Here is a 12,484-nt window from a genome sequence, read left to right as displayed (position 1 = left end):
ATTAAATCTTACATTGAGAAAAAAAAAATAAACTTCAGCTTCCTAAGAACTACATTATACTTGACAAACAAAATTCAGGGCAGCCCCCTTTTCCCCCCGGGGAGGCAGGGGACTGATGCTCAAGGAATCCCACCCAATCCCGGCTTCTGCCTCATTTCGTCCCTTGTCACCTGAGGGCAAATGGCTTATCTTTTGAAATTGCCAGAAGAAAGCTCAGCACTTTGTAAAATCCACCCCTTTTTTTAACTAATGAAAATGTGTCAGAAACAGTTCTCACGCTCTCTCTAGACCTGTTTCCACATTTAAATATAGCTTATTCCTTCTTCACTTTCCTTGTTAGCTGTTCTTGTGGCTTCCATATAAATTAGCACATTAGAAAAAATAGTCCTGGGGTGCCTGGGAGGCTAAGTGGGATAAGCCACTGACTCTTGGTTTCGGCTCAGGTCATGATCTCAGGGTCGTGAGATGCAGCCCTGTGTCAGGATCCGCACTGGGCAAGGAGCCTGCTTAAGATTTTCTCTGTCACATTCCCTCTGCCCCAACTCCTTGGCTCTATCTCTCAAAACAAACAAAACACAACAGTCCCACCTGCTGCCTGCGGGGTCCACCCAAACAATGGAACAATGGCCCCCGAGGTTGACATTTCCGATTACCACAGCTGCCCTTCCCCGTTAGGGACAAAACTACTCATGGTAATCCCTTAAGATCTACGGGTGAGACTGGAAGAAAAACATCAATTAATAGCCAAGACTTTTTTGTTTTGCCTTACTCTCCTCAGACAAAACGGAATTTTCATTTTGTATCTGCAGCCGTGCTTTATGGCTGCCCGAAGCCTTTGTGTAAGAGCCAAGGTCCCCCAGTGCAGCAGGCAGACTTCTCCCCAGTTTGCACTTTTTTCCCCCAAGAGAAGGTGGGGAGTAGGGGTGGGGGTAGGGGGGTGCAGTGAGAGCCAGAAAGAGAATCTCAAACAGGCTCCAGCCCAACGCAGACGCCACGCTCGATCTCACTATCCTGAGATCAGACCTGCAGTGAAATCAAAGGTCAGATGTTTCACTGACTAAGCCACCAGTCGCCCCTAGACGATTTTTACATAAAGATGTCATCCCTTACTTTGTTTTCAGGTATGAATTCAGAGGAAGTAACAGGAACAGCAAACTTGGCACATTTATAACGGAACTCTTATTTTTGGGTTGGTGGGCCTTTGCCTAGGCTCTCTCCCTGAGACCTCTGATTCATGGTGGGAGTCTTCCTACCTTGTCTGCCTTTTCCAGATACATCCTAGTTATTGCTGATGCTTCTCCCAGAAGACACTCAGCCCCTAAATTAGGGGCCAGAAGTAGTTGTGCACATGACAGGTAGAACTCAGGGACCACTACGATTCTGGCTGTGGCCTCTCACTGTGGCTGTAGAGTATCAGGGTAAACACCCCAGCTAGGCCAAGCCGGGAGTGAGTACGGACTGGGCAGTAGTGGATGGGTAGGATCTGACTGGACAGAGGGTAGGGACACAGACAGACAGGCACACATACACACCTATCTATATGTACTTATATGGGTAGAGTCTGGGCCTTCTGGAGGGAGGGAAGGCCCTGTCTGGTCATGGCTTTGCACACAGCTCCATGTGTGTGTCTCTGGTCCTGGGTTTGGCAAGCAAGCTCTCTGATGGGACCCCTATGGAAGGGTCTTTAAAACAGTTTTCTCAGTAAACGCCATTACTGCCCATTCCTAGGGCTGTGAGTTTTGGTGTGCCCTTCAGAGTAAATATCTACCGTTTAAAAAATAAACTCTAATGTGTGCAGAAACTCAGTTTCTCTATTTTATCTTAATTCGGTACCTACATTTAAGCCATGGTTTTTCGTCCTGAAAGTCCCCAATTTTGTTTCATGGGCTTTGTGCACAACCTCTTAAGTGTTAAATGATAGAAAACCAAATAAGAATCTAATACATACCTTGTGTAATTTGATTTTTTTTTCTTTTTTTAAGAAATCCTAGGCATTACAGTCTTCCACTTCTGTAGATTTATTACAGGTGGGTGGTGTCACACTAGCAGGCCTGTTTTCCTACAGCAAGGCGACTTTAAGCCCAAACCTGCTATACTATTTTATTCAAGTGATTAGGTGTTTAGGTCAATAGTAGGTTGGAAAGACCCAACTCACAGTGAATCTTATCTGCCAGAGGATAGAATGCAAGTGTCTTTGAGAGGAAATGCTCCTAGTGACCATTCTTTGAGGTTTCAGAGTTTCCAGACATGGTTCTTGCCAATTGTCTTACAAATGGAAAAGAAACACTTCAGAGGAGGAAGTGCTGATCATTTTTGCCCCCTCTGCTTCCTTCTAGTGTTCAGGCTTCAAAGAGGAACATTCCTGGGGTCTATGTGCCTGGGGTTGAGGGTGACAGCTGCACCCTTAAGAATAAAGGGGAAGCGTGGGGAAGAACCTCAGAAAGATTTCCAGGGAGTCAGGAATGACACAGACTTTGTGAGGGCTTCAGAAGAATGTGGACCCTGTGGGGTGCAGTTGCACATTGGGCATCCCCCTTTGGGAAGTAGGAGAACACCGGTGGTTCTAGAGCCCAGAGAGCTGTTTTCCAAAGGCTTTCACAGGCTGAAGGATGAATGGAGATAACATCCACCTTTTTGGGAGACTAATCCCCACCTATCTCAAAAGATAGCAGCTGCCATAATAAGGTAAAAGGTCTCGAGAAGCAAAAGGAAAAATCTCGATTAAATACCCACTTTGGTGTTCCGATTCCCTCCTGTGCACCCCGGTAACAGGCACCAATCATCCTGTGTATCATCCGCTTCTGTGCAGGCTTTATCGACCTCAACGCAGGGACTGTCTTACTGTGTTGTCTGTTTCCAGGGTACAACACAGTGCCTTGCATTCCCATCAATACTTAGAGAACGGAACTGGGAAGACTGAGAGGTGCGGCGGGGGGCACATAGTTAACTGCTAACTGAGAAACTGTCTGTGATGGTTAATTTTGTGTCAACATGACTGGGCCACGGGGTGCCAAGACATTTGGTCAAATCACTCTGGGTGTATCTGTGAGGGTGTTTTTGATGAGATTGCCACTGAAATAGGCAGACCGAGTGATGCACCTTGCCCCTCCATAATGTGGGTGGGCCTGATGCAATTAGTTGAATGACCATAGAATGAAAAGCCTGGACCTCCCTCAAGTAAGAGAGAATTCCCCCTGCCTGATCATCTTCAAACTGAGATACTGGTTTTCTCCTGCCTTTGGACTTGAGCTGGAACATCAGCTCTTCCTGGGTCTTGAGCCTGCCAGCTTTTGGACTAGAACTGTACTATTGGCTTTCCTGGGTGTATCTCCAGCTTATAGGCTCATCCTGCAGATTTTATGACTTCTTAGCTTCCATAATTATGTGAGCCAATTTCTTATAACAAATCTGTGTTATATACACATACATGTATACATATATACATGTATATATGTGTATGCTATTAGCATATACGTGTATATATGTATATATGTTTATATGTATATATGTATATACGTGTATATATGTATGCTATTAGCATATATGTGTATACATAGTAAACTATGTATATAGTATTCTACATACTATATAATATTATATGATATACTTACATAGTATAGTATATATGGTATAGGATATTATATACTACTGTATATATATAGCATACTTATAAATTATAAATACACACACATACACACACACACACACGCACACACATACATATACTATTTGTTCTGGTTCTCTGGAGAATCCTGAGTGGCGCATGGTCCATGAGAGTTTCCCGACCTAGCGCAAGGCACATGAAGCAAGCAGGGCTCTGGCTTAAAAAGGCTCAGATGTCCCTGGAAATGTGTTAGGACTCTTCTTGGAAAGGAAGCTTATGCTTGGGAAATATAAGTCACCTTGGCGGGGAGGACCGTGAAAGCCAGGATCCTTCCCTGGTAACGGGCGCACACCTGCGGGCCTGCCATGTTGCTGCGCAGGTCTGCAGCCTGGCCGAGGGGACGCCGCACCCAGCAGCCCACCTTGTTTGCCCTTCCCTGCACTGTGCTGTCTTCGAAAGACGTGTGAGCAGAAGCTTCCGGAATAGCAGGTTAATAGGGCAACAAATTATTTGTCTGCTTGATAGAACTCCCAGGTGTATTCCTACCAATAGTTTCCATGGGGCTGGGGTGGCATCCCCAGCCTTCGATCATCCTAGAGCTGATTTTTCTATGAGCGTCACGTGGTTCTGAAATGACATTTTCATAGCAACCAGCTCTCTGAAGGACAAGGCAATTTTCCGTGTTTTCCGAATCCTGATTATTTCACGGAACCAAGGGGGATGGCTGGGTTCTGAACATACTACTGGCAAAATTATTCTGGTTTGCTTGAAGAACTGGTTTTCAAAGCCACTTTTTTTTTCCTTTTAAGTATTGGAATCTCAACTACGAAAAGAAGATCGTGCCCTTATTTCACCAAAAATGTGTCCTAAGCTGCAAATGAAAACACTCTCTTTCGTCTGTGCCAGGGCTCTGCCCAGTGAGCGGATCCATGCCAGTGGCGCCGGGGCGCCTCCCGCCACCCCGCCGTGCTACCCTAGTCAGTGAGGCGGCTTCCACTCAGAGGTGCCTTAATGTCACTCTCGGTGTGAAACTACAAAACACCCTTTTTAAAAATAATAATCCGTGAAAGGGAAGTTCTTAGGAGAAAAGAGAAGCTGAAGGCTTTCCAAGTAGAATTATCATTATTGTTTATGAATTTTCTTTCTTTCTTTCTTTCTTTCTTTTTTTGTTTACAAATTTCTTAACCTCAGGTGTTTAACTGTGCAGCAAAATAACGGCATAAAATTGCAGCGGTCACTTTACCTTCAGGAGCAAACTGAACGCTGCCTTTGGACCACATTTTGTTGGAATAACATTTTCTTCAAAATCCTTGCACCCTTTACCACACCGCTTCAGCAGAAAACTGGACAAAAACTCCAGAGGTTTGTCCTAAAAAACTCACCCCCACAACACATCAAAAGAAAAAAGAATTTTCGGTTAAAGCATTCACCTGCACAACAGGTCAATCCAGGTACAGCAGAAAAAAGAACATATTTTTAGTTGCGTTTTCTTCTTTCTACCTAAATGATAGTCTAGAAAACAAAGTATTTTTCAGTCAAGATCTGTAAATGGGACTTTGTAGTAATTGCAGTTCTCTTATTGTCACAATCCAATTAGGATGCCAAGGTCTTGTGGGAAGGTCTCAAGATGGTCAGAACCAAAGTGGCCCAGGTTGGCCCACATCAGTCTCAGGGCCAGATGAGGAATGTGACAGAGGGGAGCCTGCTTTCTCAGGGTGGGGGAGAGAAGCACGGAAGGGACCCTTGCAGTAGGATGACAGTGCAGAACAGCCTAGGACACCCCCACATGTGGTTGCATCTCAGGCTACAGGTTTGAGTACCCATGAAATGACGTCATATAAAATTATTTTATTTTATTTTATTTTTACAGATTTTATTTATTTATTTGACAGACAGAGGTCACAAGTAGGAAGAGAGGCAGGCAGAGAGAGAGAGGGAAGCAGGCTCCTCCTCACTGAGCAGAGAGCCTGATGCAGATGCAGGGCTCGATCCCAGGAACCTAGGATGGTGACCTGAGCAAAAGGCAGAGGCTTTAACCCACTGAGCCACCCAGGCGCCCCAAAATTATTTTAAAATAATTTGGTTGGCAGTAAGAACACTGGACCTATACCAAACAATGTTTAGAAATTCTTTGGTCTGGTCTTTCAGGAGATCTCGGGGTCATCCTTATGAACATCCCTGGTCATTTTACTCCCCTGGCTGCCGATGCATAGCTGGAACAGTGAGGAGCTGGGTCTTCAGGGTAGACAGATCATGGCCACCTGCAGCTTCTCAGCCTCCACACTGTGCACAGCTAGCTCCGGAGATGCCTGCTGCTTCCCCAGGCAACCAACTTGAAACCAGAGCAGACCCCTGGTAGATAAAGAACACGTGCAAAGGTGATGGTAAATTCATCCACAAAGTAGAATTAACTACAGTGGAAGAGAAGGATTGAGGATCATTCTGTGGGGAACTGAAGCCCTTATGTGGCATCAGGTACATTGCTATTGTCCCTGATCCTAGCCTGTTCTCCAGTTCCCCAGAACAGAGCTGCATAGTCTGTGGTCCTAGAGCCTTGCTGTTGTCTCGGGGCAGACAGAGGTCTTGGAAACGGTCCCCCCTCACTATTTCCTGATGTATGGACTGACTTTTCTGGGAGAAGAGCCAAGACTGGTCTCTGAAAAAAATGCTTCTTCACGCTTCCCCAATGCCTGTCCCCAACCAAATTATTGATTTGCTTATTTCTGTTCTTTTGTGTTCTCTTCCCCACCGTCTCAGCTAGCCTTTTTTGCACTTCATCATTTTCTATCGGTTTCATGCTTACTTGTTTTTCCTATCATACTATTAATGGTTGAAACTGTTGAGTAATGTTTATGTGAATCATAAAGCCACTAACATGTTATTTAAGGAAGTCACTTCTTTTTTTTATTTTTAAAGATTTTATTTATTTATTTGACAGAGAGAGAGATCACAAGTAGGAAGAGAGCAGGCAGAGAGAGTGGGGGGGAAGCAGGCTCCCTGCTGAGCAGAGACCCCCCCCCCCACCCATGTGGGGCTTGATTCCAGGACCCTGAGTTCATGACCTGAGCTGAAGGCAGAGACTTAACCCACTGAGCCACCCAGGCACCCCAAGGAAGTCACTTCTGACTGAAATTAATCATAAGACAGAAAACAGTGCACAATGCAAATATGTTTTAAATAACCTAGAAAAGTTTTCCTGTTTGACTATTTTTTAAAAAAAGATTTTAGTTATTTATTTGAATGGGATAGGGAGAACACGAGCAGGGGGAGGGGGAGATAGAGGGGGAGAAGCAGGCTCCATCCCAGGACCCTGGGATCATGACCTGAGCTGAAAGCTGATGCATAACCAACTGAGCCACCCAGGTGCCCCTATATTTGTCTGTTTTGTGTACCTAATACATTTTGGGCCCAGAATCTCTCAGTGGCTATTTTTACAACCTGATGTAATTTCTCAGAGGAAATTGTGTCTCCCAAGGGATAAATTGGTTAAAAAAAAAAAAAAAATCAGCACAAACTAAAAATGTACTTAAGTGTTAGGTTTTTAAAGTTTGCTTTCTTCAAGGAAACACTCACAGAATTTTCTTTTGAAAGTTCCATCAATCCATCTGCCAGAGTTTGTGCAATTTCTTGGTTATTCAGAATGTTAGCCACATGCATGTTGTCAGAAGTAAATTGCCCTGTAAATATATAAGGCCATATGCCTTGGAATTAATTTATTAATTAATAAAGATGTGATCATGAGATATGATCAAGAAAATAGCTTATTCCTCACAGTTGCTTTTTAGTGTATTAAAAAAATGTGAAGCATAAAAGTTAAAATTCTACTATGCCGTGGGGATTATTCCCCATGATAAAATATGAATTGAGCAAGAGTAACTAAATGTAAAGCATATTAACAACTACCCACCCTGGTGAAGCCATATTAAATAGAATCTATAAATTGGACAATAAGGAGAGAACATGTGAACATTATAGACCCTATAAGTTTAAATTTTAGATTCTCCTTCCCACCAAAATTTCCTCCTCACACCCCTGTATCTTTGAGTTCAAGACTTAAATACTTTGAGTCTACAGCAAATAACATACAACTATAGTTACACAGACATCTTTTTATATTTTTAATACTTTGAACAATGTGCATTGATATGCAAATGTTTTTATTCCATCTAACTTCTCATTTCTTACAAATATCATCAAAGAATACTTCTATCTTGAAAAACGCTAAATTTTTTTCTGCTTTTCTCTTTGGTCCTTAGTTATCTGTGTAAAAAACCAGGAGAAATCATTTCTATATAGCCTTATAAACTTTTTAAAATACTGGCTGAACATCTACTAAGTGTGGTCAAGCAGATAGTACATAAAGTCAAGAAGACATCTCCCTGATTTGGAGGCATTTATGTAAAGTGATGTAGGACATGCACTGACATGAAATCTCTACATGCAAACACCCATTGTGTAGACAGTCATTGTGGTGATAGGACCTCAACAGGAAGCAGAGCAAGGAGGGAAGAAGGAAGTAAGATGTAATTAAATAATGACTTAATTTCAAGGGTATTTTAGTCAGATGGGAAGAGTTAGGGATAAGATAAATAGGTGGTTAAAGATGGATGCGGTGGGGGCGCCTGGGTGGCTCAGTGGGTTAAGCCTCTGCCTTCGGCTCAGGTCATGATCCCAGGATCCTGGGATCGAGCCCCACATCGGACTCTCTGCTCAGCGGGGAGCCTGCTTCACCCCCCACCCCCGCCTGCCTCTCCGCCTACTTGTGATTTCTGTCTGTCAAGTAAATAAATAAAAAAATCTATCAAAAAAGATGGGGGTGGTGGTCATTTAGCCAGATGATAAGTAAACAAAACAAACCAAAACAAAAATTTCATCTTAAAGAATAGACTGATTTAGGGGAAGCTCTGGTTGACACAGAAAATGGCTTCCAAGACTCTATTATGATAGATTTGTCATGTGTAGGGACTGCAAATGGGATGATAAATTCAGTGATGTCCAATAGGTTCAGCAGAGGTCTGGGGAGCCCCCACCAAACCGAATATTTTATATAGAAAATGCATAGAGCATAATCGTAGAACAATTTAAGTAGTGGGTGCTGTGTCTAAGAGGAGCTTAACTTTTAGAGCAGGCTGCAGTGAGAAGAAGGGCAGAGCCCTCTGGCTTAGCAAACACTCTGTGAGCTTTGTCTAGTCAACCCACTGACTGGCATAGGATTAGTAAAGCACCATTATTTAAAAGGAACTACCTTCAGCATTTTGAAGATGAATATACTTGTTGTCAGTGGATAGTCATTACCTTTGAAAGGAGATATGAAAAACAAAGGAAAGAAAGTTTTACTGAACAGGTATGGAAGCCAACGTTTGCTCGAGCCCTTCCTGCCCTGGAATTCCCTCCAGTTACGAAGGACCTTCATGAAGAAACTGCAAGAGAAGCAGCGAGAGTTCTTACCTATTATCCTGGCACTGATGTTCTTCTGTAACTCCTTGAAAAGAGGACTTAACTGTTTCCTTACTGATTTCAAGGTGTCTTCCAGAAAATCCGTGAGACTGGACCACGTCTGCAGCTTTGATTCCCTGAAGTAGATGGAGCAGGGAGCCCTTTCCCACGGTCGTTCCAGCCAATCACCTAGAACTGACACGATTTTCTCCTTTTAGTATTGCAGGTCGGAGCTTCGATGAAAGAATTCTTCTTGTTTACAGTACAATAAAAACTAAGTTGTGTTTACAGCAGGCTTATTCCTCTCTCTCATTAGAAGACTAAGAGAAACACCCATCATCTGCTTTCAAACGTAAAATTAGAAGTTCAAGAAGGAATAATTTCAAATGCTGCCTATCTGTTCTTTGACACATAAGGTTGACATGCTACATTTGAAATCAAAATTGAATAGCGGTGGGACTTGTATATCAGGAAGCAGAGTGGGCAAGAAGGTGCTGCTTTTTCTTTAGATCCTAAAATGAACATACAAGAAAACCCCACTCTGCCTGGTTTCCCCACCCTGCTATCCGAAGTCATCTTGGGCTAGCCAAACCTATGGCTTCCTTACATCATGTCGGGTTGCGCTCTCTCTTTCTCTCTCTCTAAGTTTCTCTACATGACTGTAGTGGGTGCTTAAAGAAATTCTCCTTGGAAGTCAATTACCGGATGATGCTGGGACATGTGAAATCTGATTTTGTGTCCTCAATAGATAGATAGCCTTATTTGATTCCCCTTCCCCCTTTTTACAGATAAACAAGAGCAACTCTCTATGACATGCTTTCCTAGAAGAAAACTAAGACGACGAAAGGGAAAAGGAAGATGAACAGAAGGAAGAGAAGACAGAGGAGGAGAAAAGGAGGAAGAGCTGCCCCATAAAGAACAGTGTTTGCTCCCTGCTCCCCGATGCAAGGCTGCCGTCCTCTCCGCAGGAGGCCTAGTGTGTTGTCTAGCACTTGGTCATGCAGCTACAGAGCTGAAATTAATAAGTGACTTCTGCTACAAAAATCTAGCAGGTCAATGTGCTTTTCTGTAGATACGTGAAATCTTTTCCCTTACAGGTTTCCCATCATGCCAGTTCTCCCCAGGTTTGAAAGCCCCTTCAAATATGGGATTAGCGATGTCTTGCTTTATGTGGTTTCTACGTGGTCCCAAACCCTATGTAATAGGAAGCCAGGGAGTTTTAAAGGGGAAAATGGTTCTTGTTACTTTAGCAGAGCAGTGTGGGTTTTTTGTTGGTTAGTCAATGTTACATGCGCATTTAATATCTGCAGCTTCAGTATCTAAGTGAAACTAATTCCAGGTGTATATTTTATCCTTGTTCTTCCTCTCAGATAATGCAGTTGAACTGGAACCTGATCAAGCCTTCGCTCTCTCTTCAGAGCTGCCGTTCTTATTTCCAAAGGAAACCACATTGATTCCGTCTCACTAAGAATAACTCTTGGTACTTGTTATTTCTCTAGATCAGCAACTATTCATCCCTAACTATTAAAAATGACGTTTTCAACAGGGTTTGTGTACATGATGGCTTGAAGCAAATATTTGTAATAAATAATCCCTTTCTAAACACTTGATAGGACAGTGGGCAGTGGGAAATGACACCGTTTGGGTAGTGACAGCATTCCTTTTGAGAGGGAATGGAAGACAGTCACATGCTCAGCCCCCATATACACTTACTGTGCTGGTAAGAGCCGGTTGCAATTCCAGTAGGCGCAGTAAAGAACGTGCCAGTTAGTTGAGACAGCTGGGAAAGAACTTCCAGTCCTGCCTCTGCAGAGTCAAAAACACTTTCATTGGTTTACTCACAGGTTTTTCCTTGGAAACATTAAGTATTACTTAGGAACGCTAAGCTGGCCAAGCAAGACTGCTAGGATTTCTCATCTTCAATTCAAATCCCTATGGAACAGCCCATAAGCACTTTATAGCCCACCGCTAAGTGCTGAAGTCCAGACGCTTAATTAACGAGGACTAAACAACAGAGTGGAGAGACCGTGCAGGAAGACTGACCTGGTGCATATTTTCAAAGTCGGAGTACTCAGGACAGAGACAGAGAAAAGTCTATGTATATTTTCTAAAATAGTCTGACTCAAAGGAGATGTCTCATAAGAGGACAAATTTAAAACTGTTGGAACCGCTCAATATGATGGTCAAACTTGAGTGTGGCATTAATTTCACCCCATCTTCAGCGACCCGGCATAAAGATTGGATTCATCATATAGAAGGAATTACTTTGATCGAAATTAATACACTGGGTTATATTTTTTAATTCTTTGTGGTCTAAGAATAAACAATTACTCCAAATTGGTTGGAACAAGATGGCAGTGGCTGAAAGGTTGGGATGTCTCTCATGTATTGGGGTCTAATTTTTTAATTGGAATGGATCAAAGAAATCAAATAGAATCCCTAGGTATACCTACATCCGTGTAGTCAGTTGGTTTCAACAAAGATGCAAATCAAATGCACTGAGAAAAGGATAGTCTTTACAAGGAATGGTGCTAGAAAAATGAGATATCCATGAGTTAAAAAAAAAAAAAAAAAAACCACGAAACTTCAACCCATACTTCTAAAACTCTATGAACAAACAAATAAGTCAACAGCTCAGAAATCTAAAAGTCAAAACTATAAATAGTTTAGAAGAAATTCTTTATTTCTAAAATAAAGAAAATATTGTGAACTTCAGTCAGATAGTGTCCAGATACGAAATTAAAAGTATAACCTAAAAAAAAAAATAAATTTGACTTCACAAAAATTAAGAACTTCATCTCTTCAAAAGGGACCGTTCGGAGAAGAAAAACATAAGTCACAGAGTGAGAGAAAATATTTATAAATGCCTTTTCTAGAATACATAAAGAGTTCTCAGTATGAAAACAACCTAATTTTAAAAATGAACAGAAGATTCGGACAGACAACACACAAACGAAGACCAATGAGTGGCAGGTAAGTGCATGAAAAGATGTTCAGCATCATCAGTCATGAGGTAAATGCAAATTCAAACCCCAGTGAGATACTCTGGCACTCCCACGCACACAGCTAACATTAACAAGACTACATACCCGTGTGGGATACTATGCAACTAGAGTTCTCATACATTGCTTGTGGAAATGTAAAATTATACAACTACTCCAGAAAACAGTTCAGCCAGTGTTTAAAAAATTAACACCTTTCATATTGACCCAGCCATTCCACTCCTAGGTATTTATCCAAGAGAAATAAAAGCATATGTTCACACATAGTTTCATAGCTACTTTCTGTGTTAGGACCCGGGAACTGGAAAGAACTCAAATATCTATCAACAAGTGACTAAATAAACAAATTGTGGTATATACGTACAATGCAGTAATTCCCAGCAATAAAAAAAAACAAGGAGCCATTGATACAAGCATCAAACAGAGGAATCTAAAATAATTC

The 12,484-nt window shown here is 42.2% G+C and overlaps 1 protein-coding gene across 2 annotated transcripts in view; it reads right to left on the bottom strand.

Annotated features, from left to right (window-relative positions):
- The window catches only part of ECT2L (epithelial cell transforming 2 like), a 75,654-nt gene that overhangs the window by 19,595 nt on the left and 43,575 nt on the right, over positions 1-12,484 (bottom strand). The window contains exons 10-13 of one of the 2 annotated variants that reach the window (XM_059400827.1): positions 10,754-10,846; positions 9,053-9,235; positions 7,178-7,281; positions 4,848-4,973 (exon numbers count right to left, since the gene is read on the bottom strand). In XM_059400827.1, the coding sequence (XP_059256810.1) occupies positions 4,848-4,973; positions 7,178-7,281; positions 9,053-9,235; positions 10,754-10,846 (506 nt within the window). The remainder of the gene's footprint in view (positions 1-4,847; positions 4,974-7,177; positions 7,282-9,052; positions 9,236-10,753; positions 10,847-12,484) is intronic. The other variant, XM_059400828.1, reaches the window with a different exon arrangement.

The sequence above is a fragment of the Mustela nigripes genome, chromosome 5 (assembly GCF_022355385.1).
Source record: "Mustela nigripes isolate SB6536 chromosome 5, MUSNIG.SB6536, whole genome shotgun sequence".
Taxonomy (NCBI): Eukaryota; Metazoa; Chordata; class Mammalia; order Carnivora; family Mustelidae; genus Mustela; species Mustela nigripes.
This window is presented reverse-complemented; position numbering and strand designations above follow the sequence as displayed.